This window comes from Sander lucioperca, chromosome 1 (genome assembly GCF_008315115.2).
Source record: "Sander lucioperca isolate FBNREF2018 chromosome 1, SLUC_FBN_1.2, whole genome shotgun sequence".
Classification (NCBI taxonomy): Eukaryota; Metazoa; Chordata; class Actinopteri; order Perciformes; family Percidae; genus Sander; species Sander lucioperca.
This window is the reverse complement of record NC_050173.1, coordinates 29,289,433-29,313,578: the sequence shown is the minus strand read 5'-3', so window position 1 is coordinate 29,313,578 and position 24,146 is coordinate 29,289,433. Positions and strand designations below refer to the sequence as shown.

At 39.8% G+C, this 24,146-nt stretch overlaps 1 protein-coding gene across 7 annotated transcripts in view; it reads left to right on the top strand.

Moving 5' to 3' along the window:
- Window positions 1-219: 219 nt before the first annotated feature.
- arhgef6 (Rac/Cdc42 guanine nucleotide exchange factor (GEF) 6) overlaps window positions 220-24,146 on the top strand; it is a 28,151-nt gene continuing 4,224 nt past the window's right edge. Inside the window, exons 1-17 of one of the 7 annotated variants that reach the window (XM_031302912.2) lie at window positions 220-518; window positions 1,788-1,871; window positions 3,785-3,869; window positions 7,690-7,811; window positions 8,160-8,364; window positions 10,549-10,601; window positions 11,120-11,214; window positions 11,521-11,616; window positions 13,310-13,432; window positions 15,714-15,852; window positions 16,215-16,274; window positions 17,552-17,698; window positions 19,221-19,307; window positions 19,493-19,574; window positions 20,277-20,392; window positions 20,550-20,729; window positions 22,091-22,111. In XM_031302912.2, coding sequence (XP_031158772.1) covers window positions 354-518; window positions 1,788-1,871; window positions 3,785-3,869; window positions 7,690-7,811; window positions 8,160-8,364; window positions 10,549-10,601; window positions 11,120-11,214; window positions 11,521-11,616; window positions 13,310-13,432; window positions 15,714-15,852; window positions 16,215-16,274; window positions 17,552-17,698; window positions 19,221-19,307; window positions 19,493-19,574; window positions 20,277-20,392; window positions 20,550-20,729; window positions 22,091-22,111 — 1,860 coding nt within the window. In that variant the 5' untranslated portion in view covers window positions 220-353. Of the gene's footprint in view, window positions 519-1,220; window positions 1,308-1,349; window positions 1,615-1,787; window positions 1,872-3,784; window positions 3,870-7,689; window positions 7,812-8,159; window positions 8,365-10,548; window positions 10,602-11,119; window positions 11,215-11,520; window positions 11,617-13,309; window positions 13,433-15,713; window positions 15,853-16,214; window positions 16,275-17,551; window positions 17,699-19,220; window positions 19,308-19,492; window positions 19,575-20,276; window positions 20,393-20,549; window positions 20,730-22,090; window positions 22,112-24,146 lie in introns of those variants that run through there. The other 6 variants (XM_031302911.2, XM_036007179.1, XM_031302915.2 and 3 more) reach the window with 6 other exon arrangements.

Here is a 24,146-nt window from a genome sequence, read left to right as displayed (position 1 = left end):
TATTGCGAAATACGTCAGATATCAGTTCCCTGATGGTGTTGCCTGATCATTGCTGCATTTTAACTTGTAACATAATATTTAAGAAAGTGCCCTCTGCCAGCATGTGGTCCTTTGCAGAGGAGAACTACTCCTGTCTATTGTTGAGGTGCCTATTTGCCAGTAGGGGTGATCATCAGATTTGCGTGTGGAAACAGCGTCGTCCTTCCCCCACCGCCTCTTTTTTTTTTTTTTTTTTTTTTTTACTTCTAGTAGAAGTGCGGATGTGAGTTGCATATTGATACGGAACAGGCCGCCAGTTTTTTGTTGTTTTTTTGTAGCAATGCGTGCTTAGGCAATGATCATTTTGTGGAGCTATGAATCCAGAGGAGCAGACTGTAACGTGGTTAATATCACTAGGAGTGCTCAGCTCGCCTAAAAAGAACATAGCGGACCCGGAGGAGTTTTTGAAAACATCGTTGAAGGATGGGGTCGTCCTGTGCAAACTCACGGAGCGGCTCATACCTGGTTTCACTCCCAAGGTGAGTTGTTTTAAGTTAACTTAAGTCAACAAATGCCAAATGATCGACGGCTCGTGGGGAAAGGAAGGGAGGGGTTTGATGAAAATGATACCGAGAAAAACTTCTCCCTGCAGCAGGCCTTTCGTTTTTCTAGCTCACAGTACTCGAGCCGTGAAGTTGTAATAGCCTCCTGTGCGTTTATGTATAATACCCAATGCATCGAATTACAGCTGCATTTGTTGAGTTTTCAGATATGAGATTTCAAGATGTGGTTTCCTGTGAAGCGAGGAGAATGTTCCGCATTCTTGACATGATCGAGTCGGTGTGAACACCCACCAAAACAGGACAAATTCGGCAGGAACAGTGCATGAAACATTACACACAGATCACATCGGCGAGATCGAGCAGGGGATTACATAGGACTCGATTTTTAAACAACTTTTTTGACGTGATAAATCAACGTTAACAACACCCTTAGCTAGTTTGATGAGATGACAAAGTTGATAATGACAAATAACAGTTGCAAAGACAGTACGTCACTTCCTACTGAAAAGCTTCTTGCCGGTTTAACTGTCTGTTTGGTTTCTTCTAGGATGGCGACGGTATGTCCCGCCCTCTGCCGTATTCTTCCTCTGATTGGCGCATCCTGATTTTCTTACATAACACTAACCAATCTCACTCATCATGCATTAACTTAACCACGACTACTAGCCGATCAGAGACAGAGAGTATGGCGGGTCATGCCTTCGCCATCCTGGGGAACGCAAATTTGCTCTCCTTTGAAAACAGCGGCATCAAAAACCGGAAGTGGTAACTTCGCTCTCTTATGATTTCCTACATTGCCTAGTTTGTTGCGCTTTCTGTTTGGTTGTCATACATTGCTCTAAAAAGAGCAGTGGACTTTACTTACAAGCAGCGAAAAGCCAAACGTGTCTTCCATATTTAGTTTTCGAACCTTGCGACGCGGTCGTTAATAAGAACTTTATTTTGAAAGTTTGAAAAGTGAGCGGATGTTTTGCTTAAATCTGGCTACTTTGACGTATCTGTCTGTGGTGCTGTTAATGGTTATGTATGCATGAAGGATACGCAGGAAGAATCCACAGTTATTTTGTTAACTGTAGGTTACCCCATTCGGATATGATACAACAGTGTTACTTTATGCGCTTGAATGTGTAACGTTAACTCAAATTCCAGTAATATCGGCCTTGGAGAAGCGCTTGTGTCAGATGTCTGTCTGACATACTAAGCCGTGGTTTGTGTTTTATATATTTATTTCGTGTGTGTGCTCAGTATTCCCAGGATCCGAGAACTGAAGCCGACTGTATTACCAACATCAGGGAGTTTTTAAGAGGATGCTCGTCCTTGAAAGTGGAGGTAAGTTGCTGTCAAGTTTCATGTACAAGAGTATGATGTTTTGACCTCTCTCTTTTCTATTTCTTTACTTAGCCCTCTAAACGCACTGCAGTTTACACACAAGACTTAAACACACTCTTGCTTGTGTTATGATCTGCTTACCCTGCTGGCATATGTTTTCCTTTCACGTCCATGCTGTCAGTCACTCCCACTGACCAGACAGGAAGGGGACTTTTCTGACAAGTTGTTTTCAAATGGCTACAACTTAGTTTTCATCAGTGTTTACTTCCCTTTTAAATTCCCTTTCTCTTTTATACTGCAGTGTCATTGGCATAATTGTTTGTTGCTGCAAGTTAAAACAATTCCCTAGGCATACACTGCAGGGCTGTATTGCTAAAAAGATGTCCTAATATTGGAAAGGGGCAAATCATTCACAGATGTTGGGCGTTTTCTCTGTCTCTGTACCAGCCTGTTTGTGACTGCCAAACTGGACAGTAATTTCTCCTTCAGCTTTATAAATAGTTCTTTCTGGTCTTGAGTCACATCAGTTGGTTTCTTTAAACAGCTAATTGAGTCAGCTAGCTTGGCTCACTGCAAAGTCAAGTGGTTCAGTAGTTCTGCCCAGCTGGCTTGTTATGTCTGGGAGGTCCCCTTTGCTTTTATCCACCAACCCTGCTATAGCCCATAATTAGACCGTTTGCGGCCAGCCAGTAGCTCATGGGCAAAAGTTAATGGAGAGCCACTGTCACATGTATCAGTCAGGGGATGTCTGTGGTGCTACAGCGAGCCCTACCCATCATTTGAGTCAGTGATGTGATCATGGTTAGAGAACTTTTTCTCTCTTTTTTGCCATAGCAAAAAGTGTCTGTTTGTCCAGTGACTGCACAAATAGAGCAGTCCTACTGCTTTCACTTCTGCTCTGAGAGGCTGAAAGAGGAAGCGCCAATTACTGTTCAAGGCTACTGATTTTTTTTTTTTTTTTTTTTTATTAAAAACGGCATCAGATTACTTTTATTTGCTCTGATTTCATACACGACTACAGTCCTTCAAAGTAGCATGTATTCATAACATGACTCATTCAAACTACTGGCTCTAACCATGGTCAATATGTCAATACTGGCAACATCAATACAGTGATGTAAGGCCTAAGTACTCCATTTTGTTTTATCAATGCAAATGGGGTTTTCCAGTATTTTCTACTTTTAAAACCAGTGGCACAAATCATTATCCATAACAGTGTGTTCTAGCTATTTTTTTACATGATGAAAAGCAGGCTGAGTAGTCCTATAGACCCTAAGGGTGATCCCATACCCAGAGATGGAATGGTCACCCTTGCTTTACTCTAAATTAGGTTCTTACACAACTCCTGACCAAGGCTGTACTACTCAAACTTTATATTTAAAGATGTTTTATTTAAAATGTGAAACCTTATCTGCTGGAGGAAAGAAGATAGCTGTTTGAGACAGTGAACAAGGTGTGTGTGTGTGTGTGTGTGTGTGTGTGTGTGTGTGTGTGTGTGTGTGTGTGTGTGTGTGTGTGTGTGTGTGTGTGTGTGTGTGTGTGTGCGCGTGTGTGTGTGCGTGTGCGTGTGCGCGCAGCAAATTGCAAATGAGTCTGGCACTGTCTGTTTATTACAAAACACTAAGTCACAAAATATGGGTCATGCTCAACATGTCAGTTTTTATCTCAGTCTTGTTATAGGCTTATTCATATCCCCATGTGTGCTTCATTGTGTGTGTGTGTCTCTCTCTATTGTTTGTGCTGCAGCCTGGCATGAGTCTCTCACAGTCTCTGTGTACACTTAGACACTACCAGTAGAAAAACCATCTAATTTTGACTAACTCTTCTTCCACATCTGATGGATTCCAGCTTGTATGAACCGATGGTTTTGGGGTTTTTGGCCTGATGCCATTTTCTGTTACTTTTCCATCCAGGGGTTTGAACCAGAGTGGTTATACACTGGCGAGAATTTTGGCAAGGTTCTGACCACTTTGCTAGCAGTCAACTTTGCCACACAAGGTAAGAGTTTTGCAGTCTCTCTACAGTCGTATGAAAAAGTTTGGGCACCCCTGACAATTTCCATGATTTTCATTTATAAATAATTGTGTGTTTGGATCAGCAATTTCATTTTGATCTATCAAATAACTGATGGACACAGTAATATATTAGTAGTTAAATGAGGTTTATTGGATTAACAGAATGTGCAATATGCATCAAAACAAAATTAGACAGGTGCATAAATTTGGGCACCCCAACAGAAAAATCACATCAATATTTAGTAGAGCCTCCTTTTGCAAAAATAACATCCTCTAGACGCTTCCTATAGCCTCTAATGAGTGTCTGTCTGGGTTCTGGATGAAGGTATTTTGGACCATTCCTCCTTACAAAACATCTCCAGTTCAGTTAGGTTTGATGGTTGCCGAGCGTGGACAGCCAGCTTCAAATCATCCCACAGATTTTCATTAGATTATGACCAAATAACTCAATCTTTGTTTCATCAGTCCACAGCACCATATTCCAAAACGAAGCTGGCTCGTCCAAATGTGTGTTTGCATACCTCAAGCGACTCTGTTTGTGGTGTGTGTCCTTGTGCAAAGTACGCTGAATTGTTGAATGATGCACAGTGACACCATCTGCAGCAAAATTATGTTGTAGGTCTTTGGAGGTGGTCTAAGGGCTGTTTTTGACCGTTCTCACCATCCTTCGCCTTTGCCTCTCCGATATTTTACTTGGCCTTCTTAACAAGAACTGTGCCTGTGGTCTTCCATTTCCTCACTATGTTCCTCACAGTGGACACTGACAGCTTACATCTCTGCGATAGCTTTTTGTAGCCGTCCCCTAAACCATAATATTGAACAATCTTTGTTTTCAGGTCATTTGAGAGTTGTTTTGAGGCCCAAAGAAAACAACAACTTGCAATTGGCCACCTTAAATACCTTTTCTCATGATTGGATGCACCTGTATATGAAGTTCAAAGCTTAATGAGCTCACCAAACCAATTGTGTGTTCCAATTAATTGGTGCTAAGTAGTTACAGGTATTCAAATCAACAAAATGACAAGGGTGCCCAAATTTTTGCATAGCATATTTTTCACATCTGATTTAATTTCATACAACTTAGTATTGCTACACTAAAAATCTTTGTCTGGAAAATACCCCAGTACTCAGCTTTTATTAGAACATGAATGGCATATCTGTGACGACAGAGTATATTATTATGCAGCCTCAGAGGGGTGCCTAAACTTTTTCATACCACTGTATGTACCTCCAGTCCATCATGGGGACTGCTTGATTAAAAAAAATGTGTCCTCTCTGAAAGTAAAGAATGAAATGGTAGTGAGTAGTTGTATTAGATCTCACGTTATGGTATCCTGTGTCTGTGCTTCTTCAGTGCTGATCCCTCCCCTGTCACTTGATGTAAACATTCCAATAAACAAGCTTGGATAGTGAAAAACAATACATGTAGCTACATATTAGCAGTGGCCAGGTGATGCCTTTTTCCACATGTATGTCCTATGATGGTGATCTTTGTCATTTTTCACAGACTATGTAGCTGCAGCCATTGTAAATTATGATTGAGTGTGTTACCCATGGGCAGCTGGCATGGCAGTGTGTGTTTGTGTCATGCTGGGTGCCATATTTACTCATGTGCATCCGTTGATACACCCTGAATGATGTCCCCTTTTGTTTGTTTTATGCATTTTTTACATTAAGAATTAAGCTCAAAATTATGCAAAATGCATAATTAATATGATTATATTCACACATACACTCCCTTTTCAAGTGCTTTTCTTCAAGAAGGACGCAGCATAAAATGGTTGGCAGGCCCACAGCAGATTGGTGCTAATTACTTCGCTTGAGAGTCCTTGTTTGGGGGCACTGAAGAGGTAATACCAGTCTCCCTCTAGTTTCCAGCTCACAGATGCACACGGAACTAGCAGCCTTAGAATTATTTAGTCAGCCTTTTTAGATCAATCTACCACCTCTGCATGCTTTATGATAATTGCATAATGTTCCAGGCTATTTGAAAACATGTGTTTTTGACATTCCTGTATGTAAACAGTGTAGCGGGATTGTGCCTGGAGCATAACATTAGTGCTGCAGCTAATCATAATCTTCACTTCTGATTAATTAAATAGTCTATAAATGTCAGGAAATTGTGAAAACAGTTACAATACAGTTTGCTAGACCCAGAGGTGACTTCTTCAAATAATGTGTTTTATTTGACTAACGGTACAAAACTCCAATTTACAGATATTCAATTTACAGTGATTGACAACAGACAAAGGAACCAAATGCTAGTAGCAGCAAACATTTGGCATGTTTGCTTAAAAAATGACTAAATTAATTCATTATTATCTAAATAGTTTTTGACCCATCAATTAACCGGCTAATTGTTTCAACACTACATGATATTATCTTCCTCTTGTGAGATGTTACACTTGACTTTGTAAATGCGTGATCAATCTTTTTTAAAGTGCACTTGAAGGGGAGTGTGATATGTGGACCAGAAACCTCTTGTCAGTACTCCGCCTCTGCTTGATATGCACATCTTTTATATAGGCTGGCTATGCCCAGCAGCTGTTCTCCAATCTTCAAAAGTGAACTTGATCTGAACTGGATTAGTCACAAGTTAGTTGATGTGATCAAACATTAAAGGCCTCTGTTTTTACTTGTGATCCTCTTCCAAGTCCGGCTTTGCTCCTGACATGCGTGTTTCTTTGCTCAGAATTTAGGTTTGTTTAGGGTAAATGCTTTTGAACATAGCCTGCATACACAAATAACTGTGTTAACAACAGAGCATAGTTGACAGAAGGGCTTGTTAGGCTTCTCTGTGTGTGTTGGGAGTGGCATGTGGGATCCATGAGCCCCACCTGCAGTACATGATGTGGACCATCCGGCTGCCTTTAGTATTTTTCATCATATCAGTTAGGCCTCCCTGACGTCTCCGCATATGGAAAGCAGTAGAGAATCACCAGCCTTTTCCATCTTGACATGTATTGCATATGTTCCAGCTGATGAAACAAGATTAAACAAAAAGTGTTACCATGAAACATAAGTTAATGTAAGTTAAAGTGAACTGAAGCAGTTGTCCGTTTTATAAGCTCTGAGTTTAACTCCTTTTATTGGATCTGAATTAAAGGTTACTAAGGTTAATGGTGCACTTATATTTATCTTTTATTCTTCTGTGATTTGCACAAGGATTAGACCGTAAACCTGCCTAGGATCCTGTTGGCATTTAATAGGGAGAGCCCTCAGTTAGTGGTTTTCTGCTTGTTAGCGTTAAAAAGATTGCATGGCTGCCATGTGTCACTTTTCAAGTGAGTACTGGCAACTAAATTGATACCTCTGTCAGTGCACGTCAAGGACTGCACTTACACTGCAGCACAGCTGGCAGCTACTGACCCTAAATCACTGTTCCTCTGCTGCAGCGGCACAGCGATGGCAGACACTGTTAAGGGGGTAACATAAATTTAAATTTAGAATTTTTTTTTTTTTAACCACTTTAGATAAGAGACAGGGTTGAAGGACATTATGTGAAATGCATCAAGTTGTCAGAGTGAACGTATTTACTGAACCAACACTGAGACAGTATGAGTCATTTATATTATAATCTAAAGACTGCATGCTGCCTTCCTTCTTACAGGTGTGTGTGTGTGTGTGTGTGTGTGTGTGTGTGTGTGTGTTATTCTGGGGATGCACCTGCATCAACTGTGATGATGTGTGATTTCGAGGTGAAGTTGTTCACCTGATTAGAACAAGGCTAGGGAGTCATACATTCAAAATATCAATGTAACTAAAATAAAAGAGGCTCTGTATTTTTCTCTGTTTGTCCCTAGACTGTGCTACTGAAAGGTCATGTTCACAGACCGGTGGCCACTCTCCTAGTCAGACGACATCTTCACACACACTCTCCTCTGTCAAATCCAAAGGCTCTCTGCGTAGACAATCCAAATCAGTGGTATGGTCACCTCTTTATACAGTTCATCTACATTTCTGTCTTTCTGTTGTCTACTCAGTTCACATGCTTGAAACTGGTTCACCCCAGTTTGATTTTCCATATTTTGCAAATATTATATGTTGAATTTGTCCGATCATTTAGTTGTTGTACCTCCGATGACTACACATTGCACAATGAAGCACAACACATTTCATACAAAGCCAAATTTAAAAAATAAATAAATGTGCAGGTAAAAAATTGGGTAAATATTTTTTATAATGCAAGGTATATCATGCTCATACGTACAGATATTTTTGCTGATACACCCCATGAGATTTGTGTTTGTGCTGCTGACCGTCCCTCTAACAGGAGATGTCTGAGAATGGTGGAGGTGGTCAGGTGATGGTGAAGGCCCGATTCAACTTCAAGCAGAACAATGAGGATGAGCTGTCATTCAATAAAGGTGACTTGATCCATGTGCTGCGACAGGAAGAGGGAGGATGGTGGGAGGGCACACTCAACGGCAAGACGGGCTGGTTCCCCAGCAACTACGTCCGAGAGATCAAACCCTGCGGTGAGTTGGGCCACATAATCAGGAGTATGAATTCCATGTATTGATAGTGTATTGTATTGTAATGTGGTAGTGGGTTTTGAGTATGATAGTGCCATAAGTTTCAAAGGGAAGTGTAAAGATGGTGTAATAGTAGAGTATGATGATGCAGTGGCATTGTTCTGTTGATGGAAAGCTGCAATGGAAAATGGTCACGTTGCAAAATAGATATGTAGTGGTTGCCTTTTTTTAGTATTAAAAAAGTATACATAGGCACGATATATAGGGATGTAACGGTTTGAAAATTTAACCTCACGGTTATAGTGACCAAAATTATCACGGTTTTCGGTATTATCGCGGTATTTTTAAAAGTGTGTTCAATATGTTCAGAAAGCACCGATAAGCATACACTAGCTGAAATAGTTTCAAAAAGTGTAACAGTGTTTATTATATTACAAAAATTATGGATGTCCAGATCCGATCACGTGATCGGAAATCAGGCCCGATCACGTGGTTTCAGACTCGATCGGAATCGGACGTTACCTCCCGATCAGGACTCGGCAATATATGTATATATATTCTAATTTTTTAACACATATATATATATATATATATATATATATATATATATATATAGTCTATAGTTATGCGGTGGCACAGAGTTAGACCCTTTTGACGCCACACAGAAACAGCAACGCATGCGGCATGACATCACTTTGTTGCAGAGACGCTATTGGTTAAATGCCGGCAAAGTAGAACACGGAAGCAGCTTGAAGCGGAAAGCGCGAGTATGTCTGCGGTCTGGAGGTATTATAAAGTTGAATTATTATAGAAGTATCGGATCGGGACTCGGTATCGGTAGATACTCAAAATTAAATGACTCGGACTCAAGGGCAAAAAAACCTGATCGGGACATCCCTAACAAAAATATAGGCAATAGGCTTGTAAAAACTATTAAAAACTGGCTGCTGAAACACTGGCCGGCTGTAGGGTCTCGGGTAAGAACTTGAACCAGAGATGTCTGACTTTGAGATCCAGGAAGATTTATTTACAACTCCAACATAAAGTTAACTATGAAGTTGTATTTGACGTTACATGTGAAGTTGGATGTGGTTCTGAAATATAAGCAAATAATAATGCACATTAATAAGCATCTGACTTACTATGAACATTATTTACCAAAACTAAATGTTATAGCCACCAGCATACAAGAAACAATACTAAGAATTACATTAATTTCTCTGTAATAATTAACATAAATGTAACATATTGCTCAGTAACAAAAACTGAGAATAAGCCACATCTATTACAGCACACATATCCATAACGGAGCAAACAGAGTAATACACCTTTAATAGCTAAGCACGTGGCTCTACAGCGCTAGTCTGTTTACTGGTGATTGCACGTTGCTAGCAAACACAACCTGAATATCAACACATGGCAGCACAAGTAATATTAAACAATCTGCACATCTATCAGCTATGCAATAAGAAACGCAGCAACAGCAATATTATCAAGGCGATAATATCTCTCTCTCTCTCTCTCTCTCTCTCTCTCTCTCTCTCTCTCTCTCTCTCTCTCCAAATGTCATGTCGTAACACGGGCTAATTCCACATCGCAGCAGAACACTTATTGAAGATAATGAAGCAGTAAAACCCATGACAGTTTAGCAAGATACAGAATAGTTTTAATTTACGTTCTGAGCTATACTACCCACATCACTTCAACAAGTCCGAAAACGTTGAAGGCATAGAAAAAAGTCCGTTAACATGCTGCTACATTCTATCCCCCTTCTCCTGTCTGAGCGCAGTGCGCCTGTGCGGCTACTTCAGGAGCCTCGGATGAAGCTGGGAAGGATTAAACACAGGGTTTCCACATCGTGGTAATCCACCGGGATAAGGATATTTTAAATGAAAAGGGTAATTGTTACCGTCAACATTTTTACTGTGGTTTACCGTTACACCGGTAATCGTTACGTCCCTAGCACGATAGAATCTGAGATAGAAATTCTGAGGTCTTTGACATTGTTGTTATTACCTGAAACCGATTTCCCTATAATACATTTTTTTGTCTTAAATTGGCTGTGTATAATCCCAAACAGATTTCAAAGATAGTTATCATGGTCTGGATATTCAGTATAAATGGTTTCTTTTTTTAATCTTTTTGATGATTATTATATATTAGCTCTGTTACCTATCTCCTCTCCAGAGAAGCCATTGTCTCCTAAAGGAACTCCGCTGACCAAGAACTACTATAGTGTGGTGAGTCAAAATTGAGCAGGACATGTAAAAATATTTATTCTTTATGTCACTTTGCTTGCACTCAAAAATGTGTGTTTTTATGTAGATCTTAATACGTAAAGCCGGAATTCATAAATTTAAAATTAATTTGTCATTCTTAGGAGTTTGTCAAAATGTAGCCTTTATTGTCACGGTCCAGGTTAAAAAGTGGCAAAACAATATATTGCATCTAGCAGAGTTTCCTCATTTTGTTTATTTTTCTGGAGGTAGTTTGTTATTAACTTCGACAAATACTGTAAGTCACACACACACACACTATCAGCATGGCATCACATTTTTTCTCACATTTTAAATGAACTACAGATAATTGGTAAAAATAATAAAGAGTACTAAGTATTGTGGACTAAAAAAAGACAGAATTCCTCCTGATTTTCCTGATCATTAACCAGTTTTACCTAAAACATTTTACTTTTAGAAAATACTATGTTTGCCTGGAATCTGCCAACATTAAGGTTCTGCTGATTGTGCTGCTTTTGCAGGTGGTACAGGACATCTTGGAACATGAGCGGGAATTTGTCAAAGAATTACAAACCGTGCTGAGTTGTTATCTACGACCTCTGCAAGCCAGCGACAAGTAAGAGCAACGACAAGGAGATGTGACAGATCCATTAAAGGGCAAAATCCATTAGACAGAGGGCAACATGGATTACCAGGGAAATCTCTATGGTTAATTGGATGATCCAAAATTGTTGAATTAGATTTCTTTTTTTAATTCAACATATGAAATTAACGTTTTCAGAAATGGGTCAATATTCTTGAATTTACTGAAATTGTAATCGATGATAATGCTTACTATACTTTCATGTTTAACTTTCTTCCATCGTGCATGTTGTAGGAAAGCTGTATTGTCTCCGTTAATGCTAAATGTGTGTATATTCAGGCTGAGCAGTGCAGACAGCGCCACCCTGTGTGGAAATCTGGAGGAGATACTCACCTTCCAGCAGGCACTATGTGTGGCTTTGGAGGACTGTACCAAGTAAGTCATGCTTAGTCTCGCTTTGCCAAACCATTCACACGCTCGCGAGCGGAGGAGGGTCTGGCTAGTCCACATAGCATTCCGGGATGGGAGAAAAAACGTCCACTGGTTTATTGGCATTTCTTTAAACCAGTCACAATCGTCATAAGCTTCGCACCAAGTCGCTGTAAAATAGTCGTGCGAGAGAAAACTCAGATTGGACAGATAGTCTAGCTAGCTGTCTCAATTTACCCTGCAGTCAACCATAGTCCTCATAAATCCACCGGAGTTTAAAATTCCAACACAAAGAAAGCGGAAGGAAAACGGACATCAGCGCAAATACATGCGTCCGGCGGAATTTCCTGCGGCACCGGAGCAATGCTAGAAGTGGAGCGTCAAGGATATAGACTAGTCATGCTGGACACAGATCTCCATGAAAATGTTTGTAGTTTGATCAGTTATATTCAATTAACGTATCTCAGTGGGGAGCAATGTTTGGACCACAGTCTGCAGCCTGCTGTGCTTCTTCTGTGAGACTTAATCAAATGCCTTTTGACTACCATTCTTGTTTTTCATTTATGTTTTCACAGTAGCTCATTTACTACACTACACACATACAAAACATTACTGCCAAGTGTTCCGCAAAGCAATCTTACTTGATTATATTTTTGCAGTCACTTCCTCCCTCCCAGACATCTCTTGCTATTTATTTGTTCATGGTACAGATACCAACTTGCAAAGACTAAAAATAAAAACAATGTTTGAAATAGGTAATTCGTCATAGTAAACCTGTAGCCTAATGTATTTTTTTCAAAGTTACTATGTTTGCACACTTTGACTTGGTGCATCCTGCACTGGTGGGGAAACGGACATCCAAAGCTACTGGAAACAAATGGCTGCCTTAGGGGAAAATACATTCATACATTTAGAAGTTATGCTTTGGATAATGGCTGGTAATACTACTAATTTTAGCTTGAGGCTTTTAAATGTCTTAAATTTGTCTCAAATTCAGAAATCTTAAGTTATTAGGGTGTTGTAGTAGACTGGGTAAACCCAGCCCATCTGCCGGTGATTTGATTTCGCCCTGCAGCTCAGGCTGGAAACCTGTACCTTTATCTATCCTGCTTCTGTTACAATTTTGCGGGGACCATTCACAAACTGGCTTATCCACCTGGTGCGCTATTGGCGGGTTTAACACGATGACGATAGAGAAGCGACCAAGTGCAGCCACCCGTTGATGTCGCTGTCGCTGCTACGTCACCCGGATTGTTGGTCTGATTGGTTGAAGGACTATCCACTTGCGTACAGAGTCATTTGAACTACGCCCGTTGATCAAGCCTCTTGTGCAGTAGAAAATACAGAGAGACTACCCAGACTAATGTTCAATCTTAAAAGATTGAGCTTGGTCTGGTGATAGCCAGACTAGTGTTGTAGTGTTCTGATGAGAAATCCGTTGAGTATCAAAGACCTGTATTTGTCCAGGTTTTAAAACTGCAAGAACGATCTTGTATTCTACCTTTCAGTAAAAACGTCTTTGACAAGATACAACTTAAAGACGTCCTGAATAATGGCTTTTCAATTATTGGTAGATTATTCACTATATCGTCACTGCAAATGTTTCACTTCATCTCTTTGCATATCTCTCTTTTTTTCCCAACCCTTTCTTCACTCTTCCCACCTCTCTAACCTTGTCTCTGTCTCTCTGACTTTGCAGAGTCCCAGAGGGCCAGCAGCGAGTGGCGGGCTGCTATTTAAACCTGATGTTTCAGATCAAGACTCTGTACCTGGCTTACTGTTCCAGCCATCCTTCAGCCGTATCCATCCTCACTGACCACAGGTCAGCCCCTGCACACACAAAACAGCATACCACAACAAAGATCTGATTCTGAATCATGAAGATATTTTGAGAATTAGGATGAATAGTGCAAATGTATAAGCCCGCCGTCACATGACAGCTGTGTTAAGTCATTTAGTCTAATTTTCAGTTTGAGGTTTTTAGACTTTTGAATGCCTTTTAAATGTGGCTCATGGTGGCAAACTCACTCAACTGATGAAAGTTACGACTTTGCAGTAGCTAACAAGGTTTTTCCAAAACAGATCTAACATCCTTCTAATTATGATGTAAACCAGCAGGGGTCACAAGATGAACTAAATGGGTCATGAGATGATTTCCTGGGTATGAAATAAGAAAAGGAACTGTTGACTCTTCTCTTATCTGAGTTTGTTCTTGTAAAATACAGTATAGTTTGTACCTCTTTCTTTCCCTAAAAGTTTTCAAATGAAACGTTCTGAGAAGAGATGATCTCTATTTGATAGAACTGCTTAAAACTCGGACATGCACCCTGTAATGTGTTATGGGACATAGGGGTTAAGGGGTAATGTAACCTAAAAATCTAAATGCCCTCATACTTTGCTTTCTTACCTGTCTTTTTCACAGTAATGTGTTCTTATATTTGATATATTTGAGAAAGGTTGACATGGGTCATTGTTCTCGAACTACTATATGTTGTTTTCTGTTGATGAGCTGTAGTTTAGCTTTGTACCAGAAGGTGTCAGGCTTCCCATCTGTAAATGACGACTACTGAGATTAACCGAGTCTGTGCAGTTACAATGAGACCCTGTGTGCTAAAAGTTTCCTTATATCCAGTTACTATTAAAAAGCATTGACTGGGACCTGCTGTTATGAATCTGTATTGCATAGATCGCAGTTGCTGCCGAAATAGCAAAATAAAGTTTAATGATCCAATCTTGAGTAATGTAGAAGTGGCTTGTCAGATTCTACATTGTGAGCTGCAGATGAGGTTGAATTACACACAGGAAGTCGATTGTTGACAGGATACAAAGAACTGTGGTTAATGTAGATAGGCAAGCGAGGCACTTTTTCACAGTAAGCACATTTGCATTTCAGTTGCAGCCTTTTTTTGTGACATTCACATTTACTCAATGTTACCAGTTAGGGTTGCTACAGCATACCATATGATTGAAGTTTTTATCATGGAAACTCATGAATGGTGTTACTTTCAAAGCACATTTTCAAGTTTGCCGTGAGGTGAGCGTGTTGCAGTTAAAAGGAAAAGTGCAAGAAAAGATTACCTAATTTGTGCTGCCTTTTTAAATTTTATTAGCACCATTACAATTGTCTGTGGTCTATTCTTGCATCCAGTACAGACATAATATACTGTGTTTTTATCACAGTGTTAGTTGTTGTTACAGCAATGACAAATAAATCATATGAAACCACATGTGGTTAAATATGAGGCTCACTAATGGTGTCATTAGAAATTCAGTACCTATTCAGAGAGCTTTTTATAGAATAGATGTTAATTGCCATTTGCACAGGTACAGGGCCGTACAGGTACATTGGATTTTCTGTGTTTTGCTCTTAGAATCAGCTCTACAAAAATATAAAATATAAGAAATAATACAATAAAAAATATAAAGCTATATAAATAAAAAAAGATAAAGTAGAAGAACAATATAAAGAGAAAACCGCTGTAAGATAAATAAGGTTATAATTGTAAAAGTGCACCAGAAACATACACTGTGTAAAAACTACTTGTGAATATAGATATTATTGGTATTATTGCACTGGAGGTTTTTTCGCATTGTTATTGCAAACATTGTTATAATATTGCACTGGAAACATACATTGTTACATTTTCATAAATTTTCCTTTTTGACATTAAAATCAATCTATTTATTTTACACTTAACCTACACAGATAGCATAATGTTTAATAAATGACTCTCTTGCAGTACATAGCATATCTGAAATTTGACTAGATGGTAAAACCATCATTGTATACAAAATATGTGTATCCCAGAAAGTCCTACTGTGTGTACCATCTGGACTCAGGCGTATTTAGTGAAAACCTATTACTTTTTACTGAAATAAATCGTCAATTTAATGCGATGAAATTACCAAATTGTTTTTTGCGGTAGCATTAATTAATTTATGGTACCATCAAGTTCTGGTCATCTGGAAACTGCATCTTTGAAGTTTTCTTGAGCCTCGACGTGTACAGTCAGGGTGCTGCTCTGTACTTTGTAGTTAATCCCCATAAAAATAATCTAAAAATCTTAACTGTGCATAAAAAAGTTTGTGTGTGTGTTTAACAGTGAGGAACTAGACAAGTTCATGGAGAGCCAGGGAGCCAGTGCTCCAGGGATCCTGACCCTGACCACCAGTCTCAGTAAGCCCTTCATGAGGCTCGACAAATACCCTACGCTGCTGCAGGAGCTAGAGAGACATGTGGAGGTACAGGAGAAAATAAATGTGGAAATATTGAAATGTTATATAATTAGTAATTACATATATTTCATATACATAAGGAATTTAAAATACTTTCAGAATGTTGTATTTATATCTGTTTATTTGTAAGCACATTTTACCTATTGGAAATGTGTTAATTTGATTTATGCCAAACAACTAAATGACGAGTAATGCCAGACAATGTATGTCAGTGGAAAGTTAAAAACCCTTGAGTCTTTATCTCTTTCAATCTCTAACTTCTTTTTGTATATTACAGCGTACCTAGTATGTGAATCTTGCCTTGACATTTAGAGGGCTCGCTTCAGGCTGCTGTGTGTGACCTAATGTGTTGTTTATTTCCTCCACAGGAAGCCCACCCAGACTATGCTGACATTGTAAAAGCGACAGCAGCATTTAGGAGCCTAGTGGTGAGTCTCGGACATCCAGGGGGCTCTGCATGCTTACACTAGCCTTAAACTACATCATCTTTGTTACTCTCCATCAGGTATTAGGCTTGTTCAGTGCAGAACAAGGCTAAGTTAAACAACCTGTAAGCCCCTCATGTCAATTCTCAATTATTAGATTGTAAATCTGATGGATTTCCCATTTTTGTCCATTAATTGATTTATCTCCCCAACAAAATTCAAGACACTGTTTTGTGTCAAAGGTTAAAATGTGGCTTAAGTAATTTTGCTTTTAAAATGTATGTCATTATGTTTATTAACCGACTAAAACACTCATATGTGTGTGTTGTTTTGGACTATTTATTTAGAGTTTTTACAATGTCACCTTTGTTGTCAGATGGGCTACACACAAAGGACAGCGTCACATAACATAGCACTTCATAATCAAGCACAGCTCTGGCGAAAGGGGAAAAAAGTGAATGGTAGTGTGTGCTGCATGTTGAGTGATCATGTTGTTCCTACAGTGGGTGTGAACTGAAATGCCATTTTAGAAGAGTTGGATTAGAAACGAGCAACCGCATTGTACCTGAGTGAACATCACTGAGACACAGTTTCCTCGGTATAGCTCCGAGTTCCTAGTAAGAATAGATGAAGTGACTCACATGTCTCTTCAGCAGAGTGGCACAGGAAAGCAGGAGAAAAAATAAAACATCACAAAAAATACTGACTTATAAGTCTGATTTTGCATTGTGGGTTTTGAATGTGTGGTTGGGTGTGCAGGCGCTAAAGAAATGCTAGTTACATCTCTGCAGTGCTCCATGTACAGAAGCTCATTTTTGTACAATGTGCAGTGGAAAATGACAGATGTTGTCATTTTTCTTGTTTGATGAGGGAGAGCCCCTGCCTGGCACCTGATAATGGCTTACCTTATGTTGCAGGTTACTCCATATACTTCTGACAAAGAAGTAAAAAAAAATGTACAAAGTAAATATCAAAGGAAACGGTTACACTTTCTAAATATATCCATAGTGGGAAAAAGATATATGCTGCTTATTACTCAGTATTTCTAAATGGCAAGACACCACCTTGTTTTCTAAGAGTATGTGTCACATACTTGACATTGTGTAATCTGGACTAAAACTCTTCAAATCCAGAAATCTAGAAAAAATATATGAATAGCAAATATAATCCCAGATCAGACCAAAGTTATTCCCAAAGTAGCCCTATGTATCTCCCTGTTGAAATGAATTAAGAAACGTTTTGTCATCTTCGTTAACTGATGTGTGTATGTGTGTGTTCAGACACAGTGCCAGGAACTGCGGAAGCGCAAGAACCTGGAGCTCCAGATTTTGTCAGAACCAGTGCGGGGCTGGGATGGAGACAGCATGAAGAGCCTGGGTCATGTGGCTTACATGTCCCAGGTCCATGTGAAAAATGGGTCCAGTGAGGTGAGAGATGTGTCGAGTTTGACTCAGTCCAGGATGACCACAACTTACTTCAATTGTCATTTTTTCCCTCATCTAATTGTAAGGATTTGGATGTCTTCAAAGCTAGCTTAGAGTCCCCTGTGTTCCATTCGGGTCAAAGAGGATAGATGAGACTGTAGAAGGTAAAAAAAATCTCCTGCTCCCCTATAACGAATACTAGCAGTTTGACATGCAATTGGCATAATTGCACAGTAAAAAATTTTTTTTTAGCAATTTTGTCTTCAAATTTAGCCGCAATCCAGACAACTGCAATGACTTTTATTAGTTCAAGAAATGTGCAATAAATTGTATCTTCTCCAAATTGAGATAAGTGATTCAGTCATCCATCAACTCATATTTTCAGAGCCTGCATGTGTTATATTAGGTCTGTGGGGAAACCTGCCGAAGGGTGTAACAATAGGAACCTTACTGTATATGCTGCATTTACAACATGGCCAAAAGTGTTGCACCTAGAGGAAAAACACGTATGTCAACGACAACACCCCCAACCCTTTCTGGCAGAAAATCCTGTCTCGCCTATGGTATTATATCATGTCCCGTGTCACTTCTCGCATGTGTTTTTTCGTTACAAAATGTAGTTTGGAGACCAGACATACACATCGGGAATTCTCTTGGTGAAAGATCTTATAGTGTGTGACCCCCTGTTGCCAGCGAGTCATCATGTTGTGTGAAAACCACAACGTTAAGACTCCCGATTATGAGACAGTACATTGTTAAGTGTGAACATTACAGCGATTTGACAACTTTGAAAGTCATGTAGCGTGAACTTAGCTTAAGCAGACCGAGAAAGTGTGAATGGCACCTCGAGGTGAAGTGCTCTAGATTTGTCTGACTAATGCTAAGTCTCACAGTTACGAGTTAAGGGCACAGACGGTGCCTTTAATTCCAAAACCCAGAAGTGTGTCATTTTATAAAACAAATGTAAAGCATTTATCTTGGCCTAAATTAGTTTTTGGGTTCCCAATATCCATGAAACTCAATGAAAAACAAATCAGTCCTTTATTTACCTCTTAATTGATAACCCCCCCCCTCAGGTGTGAAAACCGAAACCTATGTAGGCCATATGCATACTGAAAAACCATCTCGTCTTTCTTGTGTGGTTTCTGTGTAGGGGTCGTTTTTGAGTCAGTGGTTGGAAGAAAGCCCAAGATTGACATTTGGATTCACCCTCTTTTAATTACTGCTGACTGCTTTCCAACCACCATACTAGTCACCATATTTATTCAACCTTCTTGTCAGCTCATCTTATTTTCCATTCATAAAACAAGTAACAGCCTTGCCAAACTGGTTCCTCGCTGGAGCTGAAATAAGCGTCCGCTATAATGATGGTTTCACATAAGTGGGTGTGACATAAACTGGCACACATTTGGTTTTTAACAAGCAACATAATGAACAGGTTCAGCTGCAGCCACTTTCCTTTCACTGACTGCATAAACTAATAGGCCACATTGCAACCAAATCTTTTTTCGTCTCTTTCTTTCAGGAAAAAGAGGAGCGCTATCTAATGCTTTTCCCTAATGTGTTAGTCATGCTCTCCGCCAGTCCCCGGATGAGTGGCTTTATTTATCAGGTGAGGTACATCGTATACAACGAGTCCGCTACATCAGTCCTTCATGAGTCATTTTTCAATTTGTTGTAGTTTTAATTTTTGTGGGCACAGAATTCCATGAGTTTTAGGTGATAACGAGATATATTACATATCTCCTACCTATGCCATGGTGTCTTATTTCCTCTTCCTTTGTTTGTCCCATTCAGGGAAGACTGCCACTGACAGGCACCACAGTAACAAGACATGCAGAGGATGCAGACAATGCCCACTATGCCTTGGACATCACAGGTTTGCATCTGAAGCTCTGTAGAAAATTATGACTCCTCTTCTTTTAGTTTAGTTGAGGATACAGCACTAATACAGTAAAAAGAATTGTAACCCAAATAAAGAATCGTAGATCAAGCATTAGCTCATTTAACAGCTGTGGGACAGTTGTCACTCCAATCCCAGGGAACTACTTCATATGACAGTACTCTGAACATTTTAAATTTCAACTAGTTGTCAAGGCAGCCCTTCTCCCGGTGAAATATTAATGCTGGGATGTGTACACAGTCAATCAAAGGATATCAAACTTGCCCTACTTTTTCAAAGTAAACCAGTTGCTGCACATGGATCTCAATGAAGCGTTTGATTCAAATAATCCCTTGACTTCCACAGTAAGAAATGGAAGTCACCACCACGATAGTCACCAAAACATGTTGCTTCACATGCCTGACACAGTATAGTCTACAGTACAGTCTCTTTATTTGGGGCATTTGCAACCTGTCAACAGGTTTGATAGTGTTCATTTTGTATTTAATCATGTATTTGTTCATGTCACACAGCATGACATTTTAAATTTTGGGGGAAGTAGACCTAGATCTATGGCACCTGAATTACGTGTGTGTGTGTGTGTGTGTGTGTGTGTGTGTGTGTGTGTGTGTGTGTGTGTGTGTGTGTGTGTGTGTGTGTGTGTGTGTGTGTGTGTGTGTGTGTGTGTGTGTGCTGCAGGAAGCATGATCGATCGGATAACAGTGTTCTGCAGTAGTGCCCAGGAGTTACAAGACTGGCTAGAGCACCTTCAGCCCTTTACCAAAGGAGGAAGCCCCACAGGCACCATCTCAAAGGTACACATCACACACAGACATACAGTAAAAGTCAAAACGATACCAAAAGTGAACCCGTCAACATGCTGAGGTGTGAAAACATTAGACTCATCTTTTGCACTCATCATTGCACGTTACACACTTGCTTGTCTTCTGCTTTCTTGATTGTCTCATGTAGACTGTAGAAGGCAAGCCACAGAGCATGGTTGGCCCCCCCACTCACCTGTCCCACCTCGGCAGCCTCAGCGCCGTCAGTCGTGGCCCCCTGGAACCGCCAAAGATCAGCAAGCCCTGGTCTCTGAGCTGTCTGCGCCCCGCGCCTCCCCTCAAACCCTCTGCTGCACTGGGATACAAAGAGGTAGGAGGCTGTAGAGCTTCACAAACAAACCTACACAAGCTTGATATAGATGCAGTGTTAGTCAGAAACCGCAATATTAAGTCCCCCTCCTCTACAAGTCCCCCTCTGTCCCTCCTTTTCTATCTCTACTTTTTTCAGACCTTCACTGTCCTGTTTCACACAAACCCTTCCACCAAACACACAAATAACACAAGTGAAGTAGTGAAGACATACACACCTTTAATCCATTAATTGGACTAATATTGACACATATTTAGCAAAAATAAAATATATTGGTACTCCAACTAGATGAGTATAGATTTACATAGATGTCCTGTGAAACGCAGCGATTACCTACAGTCGTAATCTGTTGGCATGTCAGCCACCTGTAATGTACTTTTGTGCCTTAGTACCAAAGTAGCTTTCAATGTTTGGAGATGTATGTTGGATTAGTAACTTTTTCTGCCATTGAACATTTTTATTCATGAGTAGCAGGAATTGTTATTTGATAACTAATGTTTTGAGTGCTTTTCATCAAGGCAACAAAACCTTAATTAAATACTCCTTAGTGACGTTTGATATGTTACAATACAATAACTTAAACTACATGTGGTCAATGGCTCTAAAAACCTTGTGCTGTGATGACAACAGGAAACTCCGTTGCATATGTATATTAGTACTTTGCACAATGTGTGGGCCAGCTAAATAAAGTACATGGTGACTGCAAAGCAGCAACAGATATTATTAAAACAATATTAATTATGTACGTAGAATAGATTTAAAACTACTTGAGTGTGTCTGAGACATGACAGGGTATGATTACATTCTGAGGAAGTTAATTCCATTAACGGCAGCATGATCCCCATGTCTGACTGGCATTGAGTGTACCAGCGCTCATGAGCTACTTGGCTCTGAGTGTGATGGTGCCCACTCTGTCATCCGCATGAGAGGTAGAAGCTTTTATGCAGTTATCAGTCAGAAGTTTCAGTTGGCGTGGACAGTCTAGCGATGTGTTGACTATATATCTACAGTAAACATGCACGTAGGCACTTCTGTACTTTTTAACACAAAATACACATACTTTCAGCTATCTGCTTTGAGAATACAAGCTACAGGCTCATAGCTACCTTGCTCTTTTTCTCTGCCCTGCAGAGATTGCATGCACAGTCATCAGAATGCATAACCGTCTTTCTGCCAATTTCTCCATGTATCTCTTTTTTTACATGAAGTAATCGTCCTATTCTGCATAGACAAAGAATAGGTGAATGGCAGAGCGGGGTGTAAAAATGTTCACCATTAACTCTCTATCACACCCTTTTCTCGTCGTATGTTTTCATGCACATTTCCCCTTTTTCTCTCTTTCTCCATCCTGCTTTCTTTAGAGGATGTCTTATATCATGAAGGTAAGGTTAGATCTCACTCTGTTTCTATCTGTGTGTGTGGGGGTAAGGATGTGGGGGGTGGGATGGGTTTGTGTGTGTGCGCCTGTGCCCCAGTGTTGAGCTGTAATGTCATTTGCTTCACTCCTTTCTCATTGTCATGGGTTTCCTGTTTCTTATGTGGCCCTGCATGTCGGCTCTTTTTTTTTTTTTTATGCTCCAAAATGATGTGAAAAACCCACGCAAAACTACCTCAAAGGGACAGAAACTGATTAGACAGAAGCAGAAAGAGACACAACACGATGACAAAGAGATGCCAAACCCACAGAGACAAAATCCCCAAAAGAGACACAAAATGTATGGGGGAATTGGATTTTCTTTTATGCTGAAAAACTTAACATTTTCTTGAGGAAGGACACCTAATTCCCCCCCCCCCCCCCGCCAAATTCGAGCACCTACAGTACGCCTTCCATAAACTGAGGGAAAACCCTGTATTGTATTGTATCAGTATGTTATCTGTTCTCATGCAACTGTAGTACTAAATTTCTACTCTAGGTGCTATTTTTGGAAATCTAGACCAAGAGTCTTGTCTACTACCAATCATTGCTGATGTGTGTGTGCTGATGATGTGCTTGCACAAGTGTCACATTTGAATAATCAGCAGCCCAAATATGCGTGCCATTTAATTGCCATTTGCACACCACCCTACTTCCCCTTTCCTCCCACTGTCACAATGAGAACACCAAACCAACAAGGGAAGAACCTCAGTACACGTCAAGAAAATGCGCTTTGTGCCGTGCGCCTGCATTAACATGAGTCCCTGAGCAACTTCAAAGGTTCTAAGAAACATGATGTCGTCAATTATTCCTCCTGATTCTTATGAGGGACTTTTAGGAGTCTGTGGTGGAGTTTCACGATGCCCCATAAATTACTGAAACAGACAATTCTGTACTCTCTATTTCCCTATTGCGTGTTTGACTAAGCCTTTCCTCTCCTCTCCTCTCCTCTCCTCTCATGGGGCAAATTACTACATATGAAGTATTATAAGAATATGACATTCATGGCCACAAGTTAGTGCTACCCATCGGTTTTTAGTGAGCTAATTATTCATCACACCTCAGCTTTTAATGTGTGCTCAGGAGAGGAAACTGACAACCTAGTACCAAAAAAGAAAATCTCTCATTCATAAAACCACATCATTGTGGTTTTGCTATAATGTAGAATATTAATGTGATCACATCTTAGCTTTTTTTCCCATGGCTTTGTGAACACTGCATTCCACAGATAAGGCCAGCTACACACTAGCTGCGTGGCGTGTCCGTTTTTATTTCGGCTCGCATGTTAACAGGTTAGAGCTTGCACACTGCCTGCGTGACGCGCGCATGCTAAAAATGGGACCAACACCTATTTTTCACGCGACACGCTAGCGTGTTGGAAGCGTTTCCATTCAAAATAGAATAGGAAATGATGTTTATATGGAATTTTGACACATTTATTTCATAAATGACATTTTGATGTTTGAAAGTCTCTAGGTTTTGACATGTATGCAGATATAAATCTAATTTAAAAAAATTATAATAAATAATTATCGATTTTCAAATATTGCACCTGTCAATACAGAACAAAATATTCTGTAGCCTATTTTGCCGTCAATACTGCTGACGTTGTCTTTGCTGTAATCAAATCAGTATATATTTATGTTTAACATGAAGTATACTGCTTGAGTGCAGTTTTTTTCAATGGGAAGCATACATGTGTACAGACAAGGCTAGCAGCAGCAGCGCCACGTCAGACGTGTTTCTGGTGTGCAAAGACATAGAAAACGCCATGCAACTGACACGCAACCGAAACGCCACGCTCACGCCATGCGTCCAGTGTGTAGCCGGCGTAAAGCATTTTTTCTCCTTCCCTGACAGTTGTCAGTGGTAGGAAAAATGTTTTTGATATAAGTACCGTGAAAAAATGTGGACTTATTACTTAATTGATTCATTTATATATAAATTAATTTATATATAGATATAGATATATTACCTGGCTGATTTGGTCACAGTCATCACCA